The sequence below is a fragment of the Heptranchias perlo genome, chromosome 17, assembly GCF_035084215.1.
Source record: "Heptranchias perlo isolate sHepPer1 chromosome 17, sHepPer1.hap1, whole genome shotgun sequence".
NCBI classification, from domain to species: domain Eukaryota; kingdom Metazoa; phylum Chordata; class Chondrichthyes; order Hexanchiformes; family Hexanchidae; genus Heptranchias; species Heptranchias perlo.
The window spans coordinates 20536759-20561031 of NC_090341.1; the positions used below are offsets into that span (position 1 = coordinate 20536759).

Sequence of the window (24273 nt, forward strand, 5' to 3'; positions counted from 1 at the left end):
GCCCTATCCCCAGATCCCTTGATTCCCTTAGTGTCCAAATATCCATCGATCTCGGTCTTGAATATACTCAACAAATGAGCAGCCAGAGCCCTTGGCGTAGAGAATTCCAAAGATTCACAACCCTCTGAGTGAAGAAATTTTTCCTCATCTCAATCCTAAATGACCATCCCCTTATCTTGAGAACCCTAGTTCTAGACTCTCCAGCCAGGGGAAACAGTCTCTCAGCATCTACCCCGTCAAGCCCTCTAAGAATTTCATACGTTTCAAAGAGATTCCCTCTCATTCTTCTAAACTACAGAGAATATAGGCCCATTTTACTCACTGTTTCCTCACAGGACAACCCTCTCATCCCAGGAATCAATCTAGTGAACCTTTGTTGCACCCCCTCTAAGGCAAGTATATCCTTCCTTAGGTAAGGAGACCAAAACTGTAGAGAGTACTCCAGGTGTGGTCTCACCAGAGCCCTATATAATTTCAGAAAGCAAAGTGGTGACTAAGCCAAGAAAGACAGAAAGGGTGAAAAACAATGCTTTTAAAACTAGCTTTTCACTAAGTGGTGAAGTGTCTGAGTCAGTGGTATCCAGCAGGATGTACTGTAGCAATAAACAAACTGGCATGAGCTTAGGCATGATTCTGTCCAACAAGCAATTCCCAACCCTCCATGCTCATTGTCATTGGATGACTAATAGCTAGTAGGATATTCCACTCTGAAAGGACAGTGTGTGATTTTCTGTAAGAGGTCAAGCCACCATTCTCAATAACACATATGCCATCTCCAAAAAAGGAGGGAGGAAATGCTGGCAACCTGCTTAGCATTTGGCTTATGGCATGAGGAGATTGGCTGCTGGGGCAAAGAGGCCATGTACCATAGGGGAAAGAGGAAGAAGGTACCTTGCCACATCCTCTGTACTACGTCGCATGGAGAGAATTCCATGTGCAGAGCTGTGCAGTCTTCAATTTTAATAAAAATACATTGGCCCAGAAATTGCCTAGAAAAGAATGGTGAGCTCAACAGCGTTCACCGATGTTAGTGGCGAAGTCAAGGATCAAGTTCCGGCGTTCGCACATGTACAGTGAAACGTGGAAATCTGGAACTTGCTCCTCTTGGTTTGCTGGCGATATGACTGCTTCAAATTAAAGGTATATCGTCGGCTACAATCAGTGAAATAATTGAACCAGCGCAGACTTGCTCATCTGCCCAGCTGGAAAGTAACTAATATTGCCACAAAACTAGCTTAGCAGGGGGATGGGAAACTTAGTGTAGATTCAGAAGGGAGAGAGCAGAGCTGGAAATGGAAGGTAGAAAATTCATAAGTGAGTTTGGAAGGCAGAGGAAACAAAGGCTAGAAAATAGACAACAAAGGAGTTTGGCAGTGCTAAATGGTATATACTTCAATGCAAAGAGTCTAGTGAATAAGGCAGATGAGCTGAGGGCACAGATAGATACATGGAGGTATGATATCACAGCTATTACTGAAACATGGCTTAAAGAGGGGCAGGAATGGCAGCTCAACATTCCTGGTTACAGGGTTTTCAGACGAGATAGACAAGGGCATAAAAAAGGAAGGTGGGGGGTCGCAATATTGCTAAAGAAACAATTATAGCTGCGAGGAGGGATGATATGTTAGAAGAATCATCAAATGAGGCCATATGGGTGGAATTGAAGAACAAAAAAGGAGCAATCACAATGCTGGGAGTGTACAATATACACCCCCAAGCAGTTAGAGGGAGACAGAAGAGCAAATATGTAGGCAAATTTCTGAGAAGTGCAAAAACAATAGTAATAGTAGGGGATTTCAACTACCCTAATATTAACTGGGATAGAATCAGTGTAAAAAGTATAGAGGGCGCAGAATTCTTAAAATGCGTTCAGGAGAACTTTTTTAGCCAGTACATAGCAAACCCAACAAGAGAGGGGGCAGTTCTGGACTTAGTTTTAGGAAATGAAGCTGGGCAGGTGGAAGGGGTATCAGTGGGAGAGCATTTGGTGGTAGTGATAATAATTCAGTTAGATTTAGCATAGTTATGGAAAAGAACAAAGTTAGACCAGGAGTAAAAGTTCTCTATTGGGGAAAGGCCAATTTTACTAAGCTGAGAGGTGATTTAGCAAAAATGGACTGAAAACAGCTACTTGAAGGTAAATCAGTGTCAGAGCAGTGGGAGGCATTCAAGGGGGAGATTCAAGAGGTGCAGAGTAAACATGTTCCCACAAAGAAAAAGGATGGGACTCCCAAATCTAGACCCTCCTGGATGTCAAGGAGCATACTGGGTAAGATAAGGCAAAAACGGGAAGCTAATGTCAGAGACCGAGAGTTCAGTACTGCAGAAAGCCTAGAGGAGTATAGAAAGTTCAGGGGTGAAATTAAAAAGAAAATTAGGAAAGCAAAGAGAGGGCATGAAAAAAATTGGCAAGTAAAATCAAGGAAAACCCAAAGATGTTTTATAAATACATAAAGAGCAAGAGGATAACTAAAGAAAGAGTACGGCCAATTAGAGACCAAAAAGATAATCTGTGTGTGGAGGCGGAAGATGTGGGTATGGTTCTTAATGAATACTTTGGGCCCAATATTACTATGGCGGCGGGTTCGTGGCGGGGGGCCGATTGGGCACGTGGGTAACGCGCCCGGTGAAATCAGTCTGCCTCGCGCGCAATCGCAGGTTGATTGGATCCACTTACCTCTTGTTCCGGGGTCCCCGCTGCTGAGCTGCGCGGCAGGCGGACTGCGCATGCGCAGTAAGGTCTGTCAGCTGGAGGAGCTCTATTTAAAGGGGCAGTCCTCCACTGACTGATGCTGCAAGAAATTGGAAAAATTACTGCATGGAGCAGCCCAGGGGTAAGGCTGCTCCCAGGTTAATGATGCCTCACTCCAGCTCTTATTGGATGGGGTGAGGAGGAGGGGGAGGACAGAGATCTTCCACTCGGCGGGCGGGAGGAAGCGGCCTGCCTCTGCCACCAAGAAGGCCTGGCTCGAGATGGCAGAGGAGGTCACCTGCACCACCAACATATCGCCCACCTGCATACAGTGCAGGAGTCGCTCCAATGACCTAAGTAGGTCAGCCAAAGTGAGTACACTTACTCATTCCCCTACACTCCGTCTGCCACATCACCGCCCCCACCCCACATCTCCTTCGGCACAGCCAACACCACTCTGTCACATCACTCCTCACACCCACTCAAAGCTCATCCTCATCTTACCTGCACTTACTCACCTCGCCGGTACTCATCCTGCCACTACCACTCAACCCAAACCTCATACAATCTCATGGCTCTATCTCATACTCACCCTCTCATGCATCTCTTTCACAGTCAGCCTCACTCAACCTGCCACTACCTGTGCTGCAGCCACAGTGCATGCATCACATATGTGCAGTAGGAAGCGTAAGGCAAACGTGTTGAGCATGAAGGGGATGCACAAGGGTGTTTGAGGGTTTGTCATGGTTTTTACTTATATTTAATTTCTGATCAACTCACATTACATAGGCACCACTACTGTCACGTCTTTGCAAATCTTGTCTGGTTTGTGCAATAATGCCCTTTCCTGAGGATCACTATGAAGACCCACAACTGATGCCACCCATTGTGTCACTGCAGAGTGGGTGTAGGTGTATTTGCAGGGCTCTTTTGTGCAGACGACTGAGAGACGTCGGCGATGTCCCCGGTGGCACACTGGAAGGATGCGGAGGAGAAGTTGTTGAGGGCAGTGGTGACTTTGACAGCGACAGGTAAGAAGATGGTACTCGGGCCAGCCGGGAGCAGCTCGGCATGAAGGAGGCTGTTCACGACTACATGTCGAGTGACTCTGAGCCTCCGTGTGCACTGCTACTCAGAGATGTCCAGGAAGCTGAGCCTCGGTCTGTGGACCCTGTGGCAAGGGTAGTGCCCTCTGCAACGCATCTCTCCCTGTGGTTGCCCTCCCTCCTGCTGTGCAGGTAGATGTGTCACAGCACTGTGTTGTGGAGCTCCACGTGTCAGAGGTGGACGGCGTGGCCGGCGAGGCTGGTGATGCTGTTCGCCCTCCGAGGAGGTCATGACTGCTGCTACGGTGGTCCCCATCTGGAAGATGCACATCTGAGGGGGTCCGCAAGGTAGGTACATGTGTCTGGACACCGGGGTAAGTGTGCAAGTTTGTGAATTTTATTGTTAGGAGGAGGGTGGTGGAGGCCAAACTTTCTCCCAAGTGACAGAGTGGCCTCCTGCAATGAGTGAGGGTCTCCCCCACAACCTGTCAAATGGACCTTTGCAGCTGCCACAGGCTGATGGCTGCAACACGTCCATTTGAACTAGGAGTGTTTCCCCCAGTATGGGAAACAGTCCCAGTTGTTTGCAAAATCCCAACCCTCCTAAAATATCGTGTTAATCAGGTCTCTAAACGACCTGAAATACCTAAATAAATACCTTAAGTGGCACCCCGCTGGCTTTAATTGCCGGCGGGAGTCCCACATGCGGGGGCTGCGCGCGCATGTCAGCGTGTCAGTGGGGAGCCCGGAAATGGGGTGGGTTGGAGCCGGGCTCCCGCCCCGCCCCTGGAATCCCTGATTTTCGTAGCCCCCAGCCCCCCCGCCAGGAACGCACCCGATCGCGGGTGCTAAAATCGAGCCCTTTGTGTCTGTCTTCACAAAAAAGGGGGACGATGCAGACATTGTAGTTAAGAAGGAGGAGTGTGAAATATTGGATAGAATAAACACAGTAAGAGAGGAAATATTAGGGTGATTGCATCTTTGAAAGTAGATAAATTGCCAGGCCCAGATGAAATATATGAAATATATCCCAAGTTGTTAAGAGAAGCAAAGCAGTAAATATCGGAGGCTCTGACCATCATTTTCCAATCCTCTCGGAGGACTGGAGGACTGTTAATGTTGTACCGTTGTTTAAAGAGAGAGAAAGGGATAGATCGAGTAATTACAGGCCAGTCAGCCCAACCTAGGTGGTGGGCAAATTATTGGAAAAAAATTCTGAGTGACAGTATAAATCATCATTTGGAAAGACATGGATTAATCAAGGACAGTGAGCATGGATTTGTGAAGGTAAGTTCGTGTTTGACTAACTTGATTGAATTTTTTGAGGAGGCAACAAGGAGGGTCGATGAGGGTAGCGTGTTTGATGTAGTCAACGTGGATTTTAGCAAGGCTTTTGACAAGGTCCCACATGGCAGACTGGTCAGAAAAGTAAAAGCCCATGGGATCCAAGGGAAAGTGGCAAGTTGGATCCAAAATTGGCTCAGTGGCAGGAAGTAAAGGGTCATGGTCGATGGGTATTTTTGTGACTGGAAGGCTGTTTCCAGTGGGTTTCCGCAGGGCTCCGTACTAGGTCCCTTGCTTTTCGTGATATGTATCAATGATTTAGACTTAAATGCAGAGGGCATAATTAAGAAGTTTGCAGATGATACAAAAATTGGCCCTGTGGTTGATCGTGAGAAAGAAAGCCATAGACTGCAGGAAGATATCATTGGACTGATCATTTAGGCAGAAAAGTGGTAAAGGGAATTCTATCCAGAAAAGTGTGAGGTAATGCATTTGGGGAGGGCAAACAGGCAAGGGAATACACAATAAATAGTAGGATACTGAGAAGTGTAGAGGAACAAAGGGACCTGGGACTGCATGTCCACAGATTCCTGAAGATAGGACAGGTGGTTAAGAGGCATACAGGATACTTTCCTTTATCAGCTGAGGCTTGATATATAAGAGCAGGGAGGTTATGCTAGAACTGTATAAAACATCGGTTAGACCACAGCTTGAGTGCTGCATACAGTTCTGGTCACCACATTACAGGAAAGATGTGATTGCACTAGAGAGGGTACAAAGGAGATTTATGAGGATGTTGCCAGGACTGGAGAATTTTAGTTATGAGGAAAGATTGGATAGGCTGGGGTTGTTTTCTTTGGAACAGAGGAGGCTGAGGGGAGATTTAATTGAGGTGTATAAAATTATGTGGGGCCTAGATAGAGTGGATAGGAAGGACCTATTTCGCTTAGCAGTGAGGTCAATAACCAGGGGGCATAGATTTAAAGTAATTGGTAGAAAAATTGGAGGGGCATTGAGGAGAAATCTTTTCACCCAGAGGGTGGTGGGGGACTGGAATTCACAGCCTGAAGGTGTGGTAGAGCCAGAAATTTCATTGCATTTAAAAAGTACTTGAATGTGCTCTTGAAGTGCCGTAGCTACAAGGCGACGGACCAAGAGCTGGAAAGTGGGATTAGGCTGGATAGCTCTTTTTCGGCTGGCACAGACATGAGGAGCCGAATGGCCTCCTTCCGCTTCTGTGCCGTAAATTTCTATGATTCTATGAAAACAAGTATGCTAAAAACACCAGGTCTATCTAAACTAAGTTCTAATAGCGCAGTAAGTCTTAATTTTTAGTTGTTTGGCAGTCATTAACTTTTAAAAATGTGGAGTCTCATTGTTCCTTATTTTAAAAGTTTTTGGTCATTACAAAACATTTTTTTAAAATTAAAACTTTTTTTTCACTTTTCTCTACTGTCTTTTTTTTGCTGTCTATAACTGTTTTAACAATGTTGTACGTTTCACTTCCTGGATTTAACAATTCAGCTTGAAGAAACTGATTCGTAGCTTGTCAAAAATGTTGCAATCTGATTTTTTGAGGGGAGAGAGTGATCCTCTCGCTTCTCCCATAGGTCCGAGCTTCGCCGGTGCTAACGCTGGGCTCTTCTCCGCTTCCATAGGAATATAGGAACATAGGAACAGGAGTAGGCCATTCAGCCCCTCGAGCCCGCTCCGCCATTTGATAAGATCATGGCTGATCTGTGATCTAACTCCATATACCTGCCTTTGGCCCATATCCCTTAATACCTTTGGTTGCCAAAAAGCTATCTATCTCAGATTTAAATTTAACAATTGAGCTCGTATCAATTGCTGTTTGCAGAAAAGAGTTTCAAACTTCGACCAACCTTTGTGTGTAGAAGAGTTTTCTAATCTCACTCCTGAAAGGTCTGGCTCTAATTTTTAGACTGTGCTCCCTAATCCTAGAATCCCCAACCAGCGGAAATAGTTTCTCTCTATCTACCCTATCTGTTCCCCTTAATATCTTATAAACTTCGATCAGATCACTCCTTATCCTTCTAAACTCTAGAGAATACAACCCCAATTTGTGTAATCTGTCCTCATAACTTAACCCTTGAAATCCAGGTTTCATTCTAGTAAACCTACGCTGCACTCCCTCCAAGGCCAGTATGTCCTTCCGAAGGTGCGGTGCCCAGAACTGCTCACAGTACTCCAGGTGCGGTCTAACCAGGGTTTTGTACAGCTGCAGCATAACTTCTGCCCCTTGTACTCTAGTCCTCCAGATATAAAGGCCAGCATTCCATTAGCCGAATTGATTATTTTCTGCACCTGTTCATGACACTTCAATGACCTATGTACCAGAACTCCTAAGTCCCTGTGGACATCCACTGTTTTTAACTTTTTACCATTTAGAAAGTACCCTGTTCTATCCTTTTTTGATCCAAAGTGGATGACCTCACATTTGCTTACATTGAATTCCATTTGCCACCGTTTTGCCCATTCGCCTAATCTATCAATGTCGCTTTGTAATTTTATGTTTTCATCTACACTGCTTACAATTCCACCAATCTTTGTATCATCAGCAAACTTAGATATGAGACTTTCTATGCCTTCATCCAAGTCGTTAATAAATATTGTGAATAATTGAGGCCCCAAGACAGATCCCTGCGGGACTCCACGAGTAACATCCTGCCAATGTGAGTGCCTACCCATTATCCCTGTTCTCTGTCGTCTTTCGCTCAGCCAACTTCCCTCGATTCCATGGGCTTCTATCTTAGCTAACAGTCGCTTATGTGGAACTTTATCAATTGCCTTCTGGAAGTCCATATAAATAACTTCCATTGACATTCCCCTGTCCACTACTTTAGTCACCTCTTCTAAAAATTCAATCAGGTTTGTCAGGCACGACCTATCTTTCACAAATCCATGCTGGCTCTCTCTGATTAACTGAAAAATTTTGAGGTGCTCAGTCACCCTATCCTTAATTATAGACTCCAGCATTTTCCCCACAACAGATGTTAGGCTAACTGGTCTATAATTCCCTGGTTTCCCTCTCTCTCCTTTTTTAAAAAGCGGAGTGAAGTGCAATTTTCCAATCCAGAGGGACGGTTCCTGAATTTAGAGAACTTTGAAAGATTATAGTTAGGGCATCTGCAATGTGCTCACCTACTTCCTTTAAAACCCTGGGATGGAAATCATCTGGTCCTGGGGATTTGTCACCCTTTAGCGTTATTATTTTCTTCATTACTGTTGTTTTACTTATGTTAATTTCATTGAGTCCCTTTCCCCAATTCAATATTAGTTTTCTTGGGATTTCCAGCATGCCATCTTCTATTTCTACTGTAAATACTGACACAAAGTAATTATTCAACATGTCCGCCATTTCCCCATTGTCAATGACAATATCCCCACTTTCAGTTTTTAAGGGGCCAAAACTGCTCCTGACCCCCCTCTTTTTCCTAATGTAACTGTAAAAGTTCTTCGTATTGGTTTTGATATCACTTGCAAGTTTCTTTTCACACTCTCTTTTTGTAGCTCTTACTGCCTGTTTTATGACCCTTTGTTGATCTTTGTATCTTTCCCATTCGCCAGGATGTGTGCCATATTTTGCCTTTTTGTATGCCCTTTCCTTATGTCTTATACTGTCCCTTACCTCTTTAGTTGTCCATGGCTGTTTTTTTTGGCAAGTAGAGTTCTTGCCCCTCGGGTATAAACCGGTTCTGTATCACGTTAAATGTTTCTTTAAACATTTCCCGCTGATCATCAGTCGTTTTACCCATTAACAGATTTGTCCAGTTTACTGTGGACAGTCTCTATCTCATCCCATTGAAGTCGGCCTTACCCAAGTCTAGAATCTTAGCAGCTGATTCACTTTTTTCCCTTTCAAACACAACCTTGAACTCAATCATGTTATGTTCGCTATTGGATAGATGTTCACGCAGTTAAGCCGTTAACTAAATTTGGTTCATTACTCATTACTAAATCTAGTATGGCTTGCCCCCTTGTTGCCTCTAGGACATACTGCTGTAGAAAACTATCCCGGACATACTCAAGAAATTCACTACCTTTCTGACAGTTGCTAGTCTGCTTTTCCCAATCTATGTGAAGGTTAAAGTCCCCCATTAAGACCACTATGCCTTTGTTACACGCTTGTCTAATCTCTGCATTTATACAATCTAGCACTTCAGAGCTGCTGCCAGGGGTCCTATACACAACTCCCACTATAGTCTTAGATCCTTTCCTATTTCTCAATTCAACCCATAAGGTCTCTGTTGGCTGCTTACCTCTCGTTATATCCTCCTTTATCACTGAAGTGATTTCATCTCTAATCGCTAAGGCTACTCCTCCCCCTCTTCCATTTTCCCTGTCTCTCCTGTAGACCTAATAACCTGGTATATTTAGTTCCCAATCATCCTGCAGCCATGTCTCAGTAATTGCTATCATGTCATACCCTCCAATTTGAATTTGTGCATGTAGTTCATTTAATTTATTCCTTATACTCCGTGCATTTGTATATAGAATTCTTGGTTGGGCCACACACCCTAGCCTGTCCTTCAGCTTTGATGCTGGGTTAATCGCTTTACACCTTCTAGTTTTCACTTTATCTGTAGTGCCTAAAGTACATTTTCTTTCTGCTGCTTTACGCTTTTCCCCTTCCTATTAGAGGAAGTGTGTGCAGTAAAGACCATGGTACGTTAGTGGGTTAGTATAAATCTATGGAGCGCCGAGCACTGTTGGTTCGCTGCTCCAAGCAACTTTTGGGCCATTGAGTTAACTGTTATTCCAGAGTGGGAAAAAATCTGATACATATCAAAGCAATTGCAGCAAGGAATTTAATTAAACAAATCAATCAGTCAAAGTGAGCAAATAGCACTGAATATAAGAGCCTTCACAGAAAAAGTTGCAATTTTACAAAGCCCTTTGTATGTTAATTCTTTGGATAAATTGGAGGTGAAATTGGTCTTCGTCAGTAGCGTGAAACACGCTGTTAGTGAATCAACAGCCCGTTTTACACCACACTTGGCAGAAAAGAAAATCAGACGCTGTGTAAAACGATGCCGATTTGCTATGAGCACGTTTTTATAACATACATTAAACCTCTTTGGGTCATAAATGATGAAAGATTTATGATGTGGACAGATCATATAAAATAATCCTGACAGTGCAAAATCTTTGGTGGTGAATTCCACATGAATAAGATCATTCACTGCAGAGATGTACTTGTTTATGTGTAGTATATATTATTAAAAATCTTACATTTGTGCACATTTCCTAGCTGCAAACCTTACTTCCTGTTCTCACATTGTTGTGTCAACTTTTTTCCATTATAAATTTCTATGACCAAATTTATCATTGAATTTTGCCATGTTAACTTCCACCATCATGGTTTTGTGATGAACCAATCACATCACTCAAAATGCATTTTCAAAAAACATAATTTTTTATTTTTCTCAGAAACTTAAATTTATACCAGTAGAAATTGGTTTGCACCAGCCTCCCAACATGGGGAATCCACTTGTAAAAAATAATTTTTCTCTTTTTATTTATATTTTTCAGAGCTGCGACTTGTGAGAAAGGAAAGATTAATGTTCTGTATAATTCTGACTTCAGTTTCCATCAGCGGCTATATGCAGACTTGGATGATCATCTTCATCATGTCTACCTCCATGAGCCCCTGCATGATATTACAAAGCAACCTTTGCTGTACATCAGGGACATGGCTCCTCATGAGTGCTTTCAGGCATTGTATAGGTGAGATCTTCCTCTACAGATGCAATTAATTGAAAAAAAGCTGCATTTAATGGCATAATCTGAACTACATCATCTACGTTTTATTTTCTCTCTTTTTTGTCCACTCTTAAAAATATCTGTATGCCATGTAACAGTTGCCAATCAAGAGGACAGGGAAGCAGACAGTTCTTAAAATTTTGGAAATACTACTTGATCCGAATTGGGAGGTGTGCAAGTGTGGCCTTGTTTGCTAATTTTTAGTCTCTTTGGGGACATGACTGGCATAGCTAACACATGGAAGTTGCCATGTGGTTAAATCACAGGCACAAATATGTACCAACTCCTACAACTCAGGAGAACTATATCAGCACACCATATAACCAGCTATATATTCATTCTAATTAGGGGTTGAGATTGATACACTAATTAGGCATAGAAGAAAAAATAATGTTGAACTGCTGAAATGTCAAAGATCAAAACTTTTAACAATCAAATTGTTTTAAAAAAGATCCAATCATCTGATTCACAGGATATACACAGTCGGCAACTCTTCGTCATCACCATATCACATCAGCTGTCAGACAAGTTTCAGATACATGATAGAGAGTAAAGATCCATTGAGTGTTAGCCTTGACTCAATGGTAGCACTCTTGCCTCTGAGTGAGAAGGTCGTGGGTTCAAGCCCACTGCAGAGACTTGAGCACATAATCCAGCCTGACACTTCAGTGCAGTACTGAGGGAGTGCTGCACTGTCAGAGGTGTCATCTTTCAGATGCGACGTTAAACTCAGGCCCCATCTGCCCTCTCAGATGGATATAAAAGATTTCATGGCCCTATTCAAACAAGAGCAGTGAAGTTCTCCCAGTGTCCTGCCCAATATTTATCCCTCAACCAACATCACCAAAAGAGATTATCTGGTAATTTGTTTCATTGCATTTTGTGGGATCTTGCTGTTTGCAAATTGGCTGCCATGTTTCCTACAGCAACCACACTTCAAAAGTACTTAATTGGCTGTTAAGCGCTTTAGGATATCCTGAGGTTGTGAAAGGTGCTATATAAATGCAAGTTCTTTCATTCTATTGCATCAAACCTTTTAGTTCCACACCATCCAATTAAGAAGGAGCAAAAATTAAAGTCGTCCCAGTTTTTGAATAATTTCCAAAGATAATAAATTTTTCATATCAAAATCTCTATTTAAAAGTGCACTTAGGAAATCAAATTTTTTTTTAAATGTTTTAAAACTTTTAAGTTCTTTTTTGAAAGATCAACAAGGATTGCTTGGCTGAGAAGGCATACAGAAATCCTGCCTCCATGATTTGTTTCTACCGAACAGGCCATCACGACATGCTTGAAGATGATCTACAATGTGTTGTGCACTTCTCCTTGATGGCACAGCTGAGATCAGGAATTTGTCATATGGAGAATCACAGACTCACCAATGATAGGTGTTGTGACATCAAGTTGTCTCACCATTGAAACTATTCAAAAGAAATACTTGCATTTAAATAGTGTTTTATGATGTTATTGAAATACTTCAGTGCTTCACACAGTGAATTTTAGAAATAATTCTTTTGTGAAAAATTTGGTGAACTCACGTTTGTTAATCCTAAAAAACCAGCAGTGTACAGGAATTTGCGGCCTCCTGCCCCACAGATTAACAGCACTCATTTACTAACCATAACCCTAACCAAAAGCATTCATTTACTTTCCTAAGTTTCGTGTCTTCTTATGAAATGGATGTTAGCCAAAAGGCAGAATGATGTACCTGTCAACACAAATTGAGATTACACTAAAATAAGAACAGCAAATTTCTGTTGTATTCTTCTGTCATCCAGTTGCCTGTTCAAATGTGTCAGAAATTCTAGGATGAGCTATTTAGGTGCTTTTCAAACTATGTACAACAGCATTATACATTTAAAAGCTGTTTGTAGAATGGTACCCTGCATTCAAGAAAGTGGCAGAGCATATTGATGTTCCCATGTAGGATGCAGGTTCACACTCATGGGTCTCCATACAGTTATTTTTAACCCTTCTGATAGGTTCCCTTTTACAAAGCACCATCATACAAGGAAACCTAACAAAAGGGTTAAAAACAATTGGAGCAGGAAAATATAGTAAAAAATCTCTGCATGCAAGATCCAGTTTTTGCCAAAATTAGGCATCCTTTAAACTCCCTCATGCTTTATATCATTTCAGCATTTAGTGACTGACAGACGTCTATTTTATAGCCTGGTTGTGGTCTTTAAATTGACTTCTGGGATGTTGGATTCCTGACTCTTTAAGGCATATGTACCAACTGTACCAGTTAAATTATAATTTAGACTTCCTTTATTTCTCAGAATTTATTACCTTTGCTCTGCCAAGAAGTTGAGAGAAGTAGTACAGAGTGACCTCTTCCCATCAGCAGCAATGGTAATGGTCCTGAGTCGCGAGTTTGGAATTCCAGCCTCTGGAACAGATCCACTTACTATCAAGGGCTTACCAACGATCACAAATCTAACTGTTTCCAAAGCTGAACCACCAAAAGTGATGTTATATCCTCCACTGAACAATTACTATGAAAAGTATGTGCAGAGAAAACAGGCGCAAAGAATCCTCAAAGATCACATTCAGGTATTAGATAAGCAAAATCAAGGTTTGTATAGTGCAGTAGGAAGGATTATTCTAGAGATAAAAAGAAAAAAAACTGCAAATGTTGAAATCAGAATTTTTCTGTTATTTTAATTGAAAAGAATAACCCAAGTATGTATGAAAAAGATCAAACATAAAAAAATCCCCCCTGCCGTTCCATCACTGTCCATTATTATTCCTGGGGTTCAATCTAGGTGACTTTATGCAACATTCTAAATATGTATCGTCACAATCTAGTTGCCAAGGCACAAGTTTCTACCGTTAACTTTGCCAGCAAACTTTATGTCACAAATTTAGTAAAAATATGATAAGTAGAAGCTGTGCATTACTGATGAGAAGTGGATATGAAAGACTGTTTCATTCACTCATGATTATGTCAACAAAAATTTAACAGCTAAAAAATTAAAATTCGCTACGACCTAAAGAGGAAATACTTTGGGTGGCCCAGGAAGTTAACTTCGAACACAGACCTACATTTGGAGTGTAATACTTTTCTAGAGGGGTCTTTCATGAACCCCAACTAACTAGTATTTGGTGAAAGCAGATGCACTCTTATGATTTCAGGCTGAAAAAGCCTCAGAGCTCAGTCACCGGAAGGCATTTAGTCCCCGATGGCCATAGGGTTACAATAAGAAGGTAAAATATTTTCAAATGTAAATACTTCGCCCTGGTGTATGCCCCCTTTTAAAATGCAAATACATTGGTTGAGCACAAAATGTTTTCATGTTTCAGACTAACATTGATGCAGTTTTTCAAGCCAGCAAAAAGCTGAAGAAAACCAAGGGAAGAACAATAGAAGCTGTGCCCCCTGAAGGCATACCAGTGCACATCTACTCCATTCAGGCCTTGAACACGACTGAGCAGGCAAAGGAATTGCTGCGGCAGGAAATGGCTACGGTAGGGATCAACTTAAAAGGTCCTAAAAGCATATGACATGCGTAACTCATTATGGTAATTTTCTCATTTGTAAATCAACATTGTTTGTTAATTTCAGACAAGATAAATCAGATCATTTGTGAAAGTGAAAGAATTATCAAAGATTAAAAATAAACAGTAATAAAAATTCTCAACATCCTTAAACATGGAAACAATGATCTAAAGAGACAGTCAGGACGTACATCTCAAAACCATTTTTAGAACTCTAATGGCTCCATCGATAAATTCAACATATGATGTGTACTCGAAATATTCAAAAACTAAGTTTCTATTTCCAACTTATATTGTAAAACATTTTCTTCAAAGTCTTCATATAACTTTCCCAACTCCTTTTGCTCTGAAGAATTTTAAAAAAAAATAGTACTTATCTAATTCCCAGGACAGAGGAATCTGATGGACTCCAAAGGCTTTTGTTATCACATGTCAGGGTCCATCAGAAGTGATCCAATGAGTCAACTTAACTGAACAAATCAGAAGAAGTTTTATTAAGTGTTAGATAAATATTACACATAATAGAACCAAATGTGTGCTGTGTTTATACTGTAATGACAGGTTTTTCTTTCTCTTCCTTCCCAAAAAAGATAAATTCACGGTTAAAGGTATTGTGGGACAATGTGTGACAGACAGTGGAAAATTCTGCAAAACATACATTTTTCCTGTGTGTACATTTTTTCATGATTATGCCACAGGTCATTTACATTAAGCCGGAATTGCATATAGCAGAATTTAAAATAATGTTGACAAAAGTAAACCAGTGGGGTGAGAAGTTAGTGATGTTATAGAATATACTGGGGGTGATTTTCATCTCACTACCACCCTGTTTTTCAGTGTGAAAGTAGGAGATTAAATTATTTTTGAAAACCTATCACTTAGTTGCCGCTGAAGTACTGCCTGATGCAATTTTCGAGCAGGCCTTAATTTAGGTGATGATGTGGAGATGCCGGTGATGGACTGGGGTTGACAATTGTAAACAATTTTACAACACCAAGTTATAGTCCAGCAATTTTATTTTAAATTCACAAGCTTTCGGAGGCTTCCCCCTTCGTCAGGTGAACGATGTGAAATGAAATCCTCGAAATGAAATCGCATTTATAATTCACAGAACAATGCTTGGTGAGTACAGACAGTTTTTTCAACTGCCCATTGCCAAGGCAATCAGTGTGCAGACAGACAGGTGTTACCTGCCAGGTCTCACAGAATATACAAATCACCAAAAAAAAAAAAAAACAACAAACAAAAAAAAAACAGAGATAGAGAGGTAGAAACATAGAAAAGACAGCAACTGACCCGTTATATTAAAAACAGATAACATTTGTTCGCTGGTGGGATAACTTGTAGTGTGACATGAACCCAAGATCCCGGTTGAGGCCGTCCTCATGGGTGCGGAACTTGGCTATCAATTTCTGCTCGACGATTTTGCGTTGTCGTGTGTCTCGAAGGCCGCCTTGGAGAACGCTTACCCGAAGGTCGGTGGATGAATGTCCATGACTGCTGAAGTGTTCCCCGACTGGGAGGGAACCCTCCTGTTTGGCGATTGTTGCGCGGTGTCCGTTCATCCGTTGTCGCAGCGTCTGCATGGTCTCGCCAATGTACCATGCTCTGGGGCATCCTTTCCTGCAACGTATGAGGTAGACAACGTTGGCCGAGTCACAGGAGTATGAACCATGCACCTGGTGGGTGGTGTCCTCTCGTGTGATGGTGGTATCTGTGTCGATGATCTGGCATGTCTTGCAGAGGTTACCGTGGCAGGGTTGTGTGGTGTCGTGGACGCTGTTCTCTTGAAAGCTAGGTAATTTGCTGCGAACGATGGTCTGTTTGAGGTTGGGTGGCTGTTTAAAGGCGAGTAGTGGAGGTGTGGGGATGGCCATAGCGAGGTGTTTATCCTCATTGATGACATGTTGAAGGCTGCGGAGAACATGGCGTAGTTTCTCCGCTCCGGGGAAGTACTGGACGACAAAGGGTACTCTGTTGGTTGCATCCCGTGTTAGTCTCCTGAGGAGGTCTATGCGATTTTTTGCTGTGGCCCGTCGGAACTGTCGATCGATGAGTCGAGCGTCATATCCCGTTCTTACTAGGGCGTCTTTCAGCGTCTGTAGGTGTCCATCGCGTTCCTCCTCGTCTGAGCAGACCCTGTGTATTCGCAGGGCCTGTCCATAGGGGATGGCCTCTTTGACGTGGTTAGGGTGGAAGCTGGAAAAGTGGAGCATCGTGAGGTTGTCTGTGGGCTTGCGGTAGAGTGAGGTGCTGAGGTGCCCGTCTTTGATGGAGATTCGTGTGTCCAAGAAAGAAACTGATTCTGAGGAGTAGTCCATGGTGAGCTTGATGGTGGGATGGAACTTGTTGATGTTATCGTGCAGTCTCTTTAGTGATTCCTTGCCGTGGGTCCATAGAAAGAAAATGTCGTCGATGTATCTGGTGTATAGTGTTGGTTGGAGGTCTTGTGCAGTGAAGAAGTCCTGCTCGAACTTGTGCATGAAAATGTTGGCGTATTGGGGTGCGAATTTGGTCCCCATGGCTGTTCCGTGTGTTTGGGTAAAGAACTGGTTATCGAAGGTGAAGACATTGTGATCCAGGATGAAACGGATGAGTTGTAGGATGGCGTCTGGAGATTGGCTGTTGTTGGTGTTGAGTATTGATGCTGTCGCAGCGATGCCGTCATCGTGGGGGATACTGGTGTAGAGTGCCGAGACGTCCATCGTGGTGAGAAGTGTTCCTGGTTCAACTGGTCCGTGGGTACTGAGTTTTTGTAGGAAGTCTGTAGTGTCGCGACAGAAGCTGGGGGTTCCCTGTACGATGGGTTTCAGGATGCCCTCGATGTATCCAGAGAGGTTCTCACACAGGATTCCATTGCCTGACACCCGGACGTCCTATCGTATCAGGCAACGGAACCCTGTGTGAGAACCTCTCTCTACCGCAAGCCCACGGACAACCTCACGATGCTCCACTTTTCCAGCTTCCACCCTAACCACGTCAAAGAGGCCATCCCCTATGGACAGGCCCTGCGAATACACAGGGTCTGCTCAGACGAGGAGGAACGCGATGGACACCTACAGACGCTGAAAGACGCCCTAGTAAGAACGGGATATGACGCTCGACTCATCGATCGACAGTTCCGACGGGCCACAGCAAAAAATCGCATAGACCTCCTCAGGAGACTAACACAGGATGCAACCAACAGAGTACCCTTTGTCGTCCAGTACTTCCCCGGAGCGGAGAAACTACGCCATGTTCTCCGCAGCCTTCAACATGTCATCAATGAGGACAAACACCTCGCTATGGCCATCCCCACACCTCCACTACTCGCCTTTAAACAGCCACCCAACCTCAAACAGACCATCGTTCGCAGCAAATTACCTAGCTTTCAAGAGAACAGCGTCCACGACACCACACAACCCTGCCACGGTAACCTCTGCAAGACATGCCAGATCATCGACACAGATACCACCATCACACGAGAGGACACCACCCACCAGGTGCATGGTTCATACTCCTGTGACTCGGCCAATGTTGTCTACCTCATACGTTTCAGGAAAGGATGCCCCAGAGCATGGTACATTGGCGAGACCATGCAGACGCTGCGACAACGGATGAACGGACACCGCGCAACAATCGCCAAACAGGAGGGTTCCCTCCCAGTCGGGGAACACTTCAGCAGTCATGGACATTCATCCACCGACCTTCGGGTAAGCGTTCTCCAAGGCGGCCTTCGAGACACACGACAACGCAAAATCGTCGAGCAGAAATTGATAGCCAAGTTCCGCACCCATGAGGACGGCCTCAACCGGGATCTTGGGTTCATGTCACGCTACACGTTACCCCACCAGCGAACAAATGTTATCTGTTTTTAATATAACGGGTCAGTTGCTGTCTTTTCTATGTTTCTACCTCTCTATCTCTTTTTTTTTTGTTTGTTGTTTTTTTTTTTTTGGTGATTTGTATATTCTGAGAGACCTGGCAGGTAACACCTGTCTGTCTGCACACTGATTGCCTTGGCAACGGGCAGTTGAAAAAACTGTCTGTACTCACCAAGCATTGTTCTGTGAATTATAAATGCGATTTCATTTCTAGGATTTCATTTCACATCGTTCACCTGACGAAGGGGGAAGCCTCCGAAAGCTTGTGAATTTAAAATAAAATTGCTGGACTATAACTTGGTGTTGTAAAATTGTTTACAATTAATTTAGGTGACCAGCGCTCACGTCCAAAACAGAAGGGATCCTCATTAAAATATTTAAATCAGGGTCCAAAGACGTGTTTAGGACCCCTATGCAATTTTAGACTTCTGCCGGGCCGGTGTGTGTTGCACGCACTCACCCAGTAGAACTGAACGTTAAGCTGCCTAACCGGCGGTCATTAAAGGGACCACTGAAGACCACTCCCGAAACAGTGAAAGTAAGTTTTTGTAAATGATTTTTGTGGCATCAGAAGGAGTACAAATGCTGCTCCTGGCCCCACAAAAATCATTTTACCCCGCAACCAGTCCTCCATTGCCTCCTCCTAGAGGTGTCCCTGCCGGATCGGCTCCATAGAGCAGCCACTGGATTTACCGCCCACCCCCAACATTGGCGAACTGCCTGCCAATGCTTGTATAGCTTGCTGATTTTATTTTAATGAGGCCCGATCACCGGCAACATGGGGTGGGTGGTGTGATCGTCCTGACCACCAGCTGCCCGATGTTCACTCAAGATAAAAATCATACCCATTGTCTGTAACCCTTCTGTAAATTCAAATTGAATAGGACAGGCACACACCAAAGCTTTATACGTTTATACAGACACAATCTGCATGAGAGTCAAACATGTCTATTTCCTGAACACGTGCAAGCACATATGGTGAAGAGTGGTTTTAGACATCTTTACATTGTAACAGATGACAAAGCTTAAGGTTCATTTGTAAATGGCTTTTCTCCCTCATAGAAGCTAAACCAGGGCTTCACATACAATCAAGATTTCTTGACAGCAACAATGGATCCTGTGGACATTGACAATGAGCGAAAGAGAGAAAAGGAAAGATCAAAGGCAGCTTGGCTAACCTTTGATGGATTCAGATATCCAGGGTTCAAGAGCAGCATGGAGTCCAATGAGCATCCAAAAAGGCCTGATCAGGCACGGATAAACGAACTTAAAAAGGTACCATCGATGCTTGAATCTTTCAATGAATGGGTTTTCCACTTCAATGCCAGAACTAAAGTAATTTGCTAATGACATCAACACATTTAAAAAGTATGGATTATCAATAATGTCAATTCCTCTAACATTTCTGAAAAGGTAAAACTAGTAAATTCTACAGTTAATGTTTGTATGCTATCTACATCTTTAGTACACGCAAGAACAAAATCATCCATCAATCAATTTAGTATTCTAAATATGAAGAGCATTTACGTTCAGTGAATTAGGAAGCAACCATTGAGATCTATGAGGGATGCAGTGTATGTGAACAAAGCAATGCATTTTCCCCTCGGATTTACATTACCAGTCTTAAGAGGAATTAATGTAATCTATGTGGGAATTAATGTTATCTATGTGGGCCTGAACAGCATTTTATACATAACTGTCATTTCACATATATGGAATATGCAATTTATTACATATTAATATTATAAATTAATATTACTCAGATTGGCAAAATGTAGCTAGTGATGTGTTTCAGTCATCCGTGTTGGAACTCACCCTCTATATATAAACAATTGAGACATGGGCATGGAAGGAATATCCTTAAAATCCAGCACCAATTTCAAATTAAGGGGCAAAAAGAAACTGAGGAAAATGTAGGAGGATGCATTAGGACATTGACAGGTATGGAGAGCAGGTAGACATTAGTCAAATGCATTTAAATGCAGATACAGTCTACTCGCTTAATTCAAAGATGCTTAATTCAATTTACCAGATAGTTCAACTTTTTTGCACTAATTCTCACTTTGCTGTGTGATTTACATTGCTTAATTCAAATTATTGGATTGTTCAACTTTTTTTAACTGAAAAAGACAACTTTGAATTATCAGAAGTAAACTGTAAATATGAAGTAGTGCAATTTGGGGAAGAGACCAGAGAATGAAATATATCCTACAGGCATAATTCTCATTGGCGTGGAGGAACAGTCATTTAGAGGTGCGGATATACAGGTTTCTAAATGCAAGATTCCAGATTGAATAGTAACTTTCAAAAGGGAATTGGATATATACTTGAAAAGAAGAGGTTTGCAGGGCTATGGGGAAAGAGCGGTGGAGTAGGATTAATTGGATAGCTCTTTCAAAGAGCTGGCATACTCACAATGGGCCGAATGGCCTCCTCCTGTGCTGTAAGATTATCATAGCTTTCAAAGAGCTGGCACGGCAGGAGGCCATTCGGCCCATGGTGCCTGTGCTGGCTCTTTGAAAGAGCTATCCAATTAATCCCACTCCCCTGCTCTTTCCCCATAGCCCTGTAAATTTTTGCTCTTCAAGTATTTTTCTAATTCCCTTTTGAAGGTTACTATTGAACCTGCTCCCATCACCCTTTTAGGCAGTGCATTCCAGATCATAACAACTTGCTGCGTAAAAAAATGTTTCCTCATGTCGCCCCTGGTTCTTTTGCCAATTACCTTAAATCTGTGTCCTCTTGTTATTGACCCATTCTGCCATTGGAAACAGTTTCTCCTTATTCACTCTATCAAAACCCTTCATGATTTTGAACACCTTGATCAAATGTCCTCTTGCCTTTCTGTGCTCTAAGGAGAACAACCCCAGCTTCTCCAGTCTCTCCACATAACTGAAGTCCCTCATCCCTGTTACCATTCTAGTAAATCTCTTCTGCACCCTCCCTAAGGCCTTGACATCCTTCCTAAAGTGTGGTGTCCAGATTTGAACACAATACTCCAGCTGAGGCCTAACCAGTGTTTTATAAAACTTTGGCATAACTTCTTTTTTTGTACTCTATGTCTCTATTAATAAAGCCCAGTATCCCATATGCTTTTTTAACAGCCTTCTCAACTTGTCCTGCCACCTTCAAAGATTTGTGTATGTGCACCCTCAGGTCTCTCTGTTCCTGCACCCCCTTTAAAATTGTACCATTTAGTTTATATTGCATCTCCTCATTCTTCCTACCAAAATGTATCACTTCACACTTCTCTACGTTAAATTTCATTTGCCTTGTGTCTGCCTATTTCACCAGTCTATGTCCTCCTGAAGTCTATTACTATCCTTCACATTGTTAACTACATTTCCGAGTTTCGTGTCATCTGCAAATTTTGATATTATACCCTGTATACCCAAGTCCAGGTCATTAATATATATCAAAAAGAGCAGTGGTCCTAATACTGACCCCTGGGGAACACCACCATATACTTCCTTCCAGTCTGAAAAACAACTGTTCACCACTACTCTCTGCTTTCTGCCCCTTAGCCAATTTTATATCCATGCTGCCACTGACCCTTTAATCCCATAGGCTTTAATTTTGCTAAGTCTATTATGTGGTACTTAATCAAAAGTCTTTTGAAAGTCCATACACATAATATCAACCGCACTACCCTCATCAACCCTCTTCATTACTTCATCAAAGAACTCAATCAAGTTAGTCAAACACGATTTTCCTTTGCTGACTTTCATTAATTAGTCCATACTTTTTCAAGTGCCAATTAATTTTGTCCCGGAATATTGTCTCTAAAAGTTTCCCCGCCACTGATGTTAGGCTGACTGGCCTGTAATTGCTGGGTTTCTCTCTCTCTCTCCCTTTTTTTGAACAGTGGTGTAACATTGACAATCCTCCAGTCCTCTGGCACCGCCCCCATATCTGAGGAGGATTGGAAGATTGTGGCCAGAGCCTCCACAATTTCAATCCTACTTCCCTCAGTAACCTAGGATGCATCCCATCTGGACCGGGTGACTTTTCTATTTTGAGTACCGCCAATCTTTTAAGTACCTCCCCTTTATGTATTTTTATTCTATCCAATATCGCTACTGCCTCCTCCTTTACTGCTACCTCGGCAGCATCCTCTTCTCTAGTGAAGACCGATGTGAAGTATTCATTTAATACCTCAGCCATACTCTCTGCCTCCACAGGAAGATCTCCTTTTTTGTCCCTAATCGGCCTCACCCTTCCTTTGACTACCCTTTTACTATTTATATGTTTATAAAAGACTTCTGGATTCCATTTTATGTTAGCTGCTGATCTATTCTCATCCTCTCTCTTTGCCCCTCTTACTTCCTTTTATGGATCTCCTCTGTACTTTCTGTATTCAGCTTGGTTCTACATTGTTTTATGAAGCGTGCATTTGTCATATGCCTCCTTTTTCTGTTTCATTTTAATCTCTATATCTTTAGTCATCCAGGGGAGCTGTAGCTTTGGATGCCCCTCCTTTACCCCTCGTGGGAATGTGTCTACTCTGTACCCAAACCATCTCCTCCCTAATGGCCTCCCATTGTTCATTTGCTGTTTTGCCTACCAGTTTTTGATTCTAATCCATCTAGGCAAAATCCCTTTTTTACTCACTGAAATTAGCCTTTCTCCAGTTAAGTATTCTATGATTCTAGGTGAAAAAAGCCATAAAAAGTGCAACTGGCATTCTGAGTATCCTATATAAGAGTAATGGAGGTGACTATGTATGAAATACTGGTTAAACCACAATTAAGACCTTTGTATGCTGTTTTGGTTCCCCATTATAGAAAGGATATTAAAACCATGGAAAAGATTCAACATAATTTCACTAGATTAATATTAATAATGGGAAGACGTTGTTATGATGGGACCTAAAATACAAAGATTGTATTCATTGGAAAAAAGAAGCCTAAGAGAGATCCAATAAAGAATTCAAAATCATGAGAGAGTTTGAGAGGGTTAATATTGAAAGATTATTTCCATTGGTTGGTGAATTGTTAATAAGTCATAAAGTCAGGATTAGTACTAAAAGTACAAAGGGAGGAAGTTAGAAGGCCATTTCTCAATCGGGGGTTATTTTAATATGGAATACACGATGACAAGTGACTGTTATAGCCAAGTTAATCACGACATCTTGAGAGGAAATTAGATAAACACTTGAAGAAGATAGACATTAAAGATAGCTTTGGTGGGGAGCTAGCACAGGTACAGGCATGAGAGGCCACGTAGCCTCCATCTGAACCAAAATTTATTTTATTCTGCAACACAGATTTAACAATGGTACTCCATCATCACAAGTGCCCGAAAGCATACCGGAGTGCTAGTAATGATAATAACAAAAAATAAAGTTAATCGTAATACACAGCAGACTGACAAAAACATTTATATGACCCACAACAAATGTATACAACCACCATTTAAACGCAGTAGAACAAATCACATCAAGGACAAGTCCAAATAACCAAGACCTGCACGTGCATTCCTTCACTGCGTGCTCTTCAATTACCAGACATCGATTAATGCTATAGATACAATGTGCTCCTATATACTACACCACATCAAAGATGATTAAAATTGCAACTAACACACACACGGGTGTAAACTCAACAACGTTGCAGCCATTTTATAGACGTAAAATGGGCGCAATGGTGACAAATTTAGGACAGCAACAGCCTGTGCCCAATTTGCCGTTAGGTCCGCCGCTAAATTCATCAGGGCCTTTTTTTTTAGGCGGCCTTGGCACCTGCCTGAAATGAGCACGGGCCTCATTTCAATATCGCACTGTACTTGCACTGCGTAAGCTTCAACTAGTTTTTCAGGCTCTACAACGGCCTAAGCAGTGGTCCTTGAAAGTGTGCAGGCCGGCACATGAGTCCAAGCCAGCAGAACTTCAAAGGGCTTGGACCAATGAGCTGCATCGGAGTGCCCAATTGTTGCCCATAGCTCGCTGGATTTATTCCAATGAGGCCTGAGGACAAACTTAGGGCAGTCTTCGGGCCTCTCTTCCAATATGCGAATCCAGTGTGCCACGCATTTCGCGCCCAACACAGTCCTAAATTATATGTCATATGAGCTGAACTTGCAGATTTCTATTGAGCATGATTGT

The 24273-nt window shown here is 42.4% G+C and overlaps 1 protein-coding gene across 5 annotated transcripts in view; it reads left to right on the plus strand.

The window, feature by feature from the left end:
- The window catches only part of cfap92 (cilia and flagella associated protein 92 (putative)), a 248665-nt gene that overhangs the window by 211520 nt on the left and 12872 nt on the right, over positions 1-24273 (plus strand). For all 5 annotated transcript variants that reach the window (XM_067998681.1, XM_067998680.1, XM_067998683.1 and 2 more), the window contains 4 exons: positions 10576-10770; positions 13089-13362; positions 14113-14277; positions 19233-19445. In XM_067998681.1, the coding sequence (XP_067854782.1) occupies positions 10576-10770; positions 13089-13362; positions 14113-14277; positions 19233-19445 (847 nt within the window). The remainder of the gene's footprint in view (positions 1-10575; positions 10771-13088; positions 13363-14112; positions 14278-19232; positions 19446-24273) is intronic.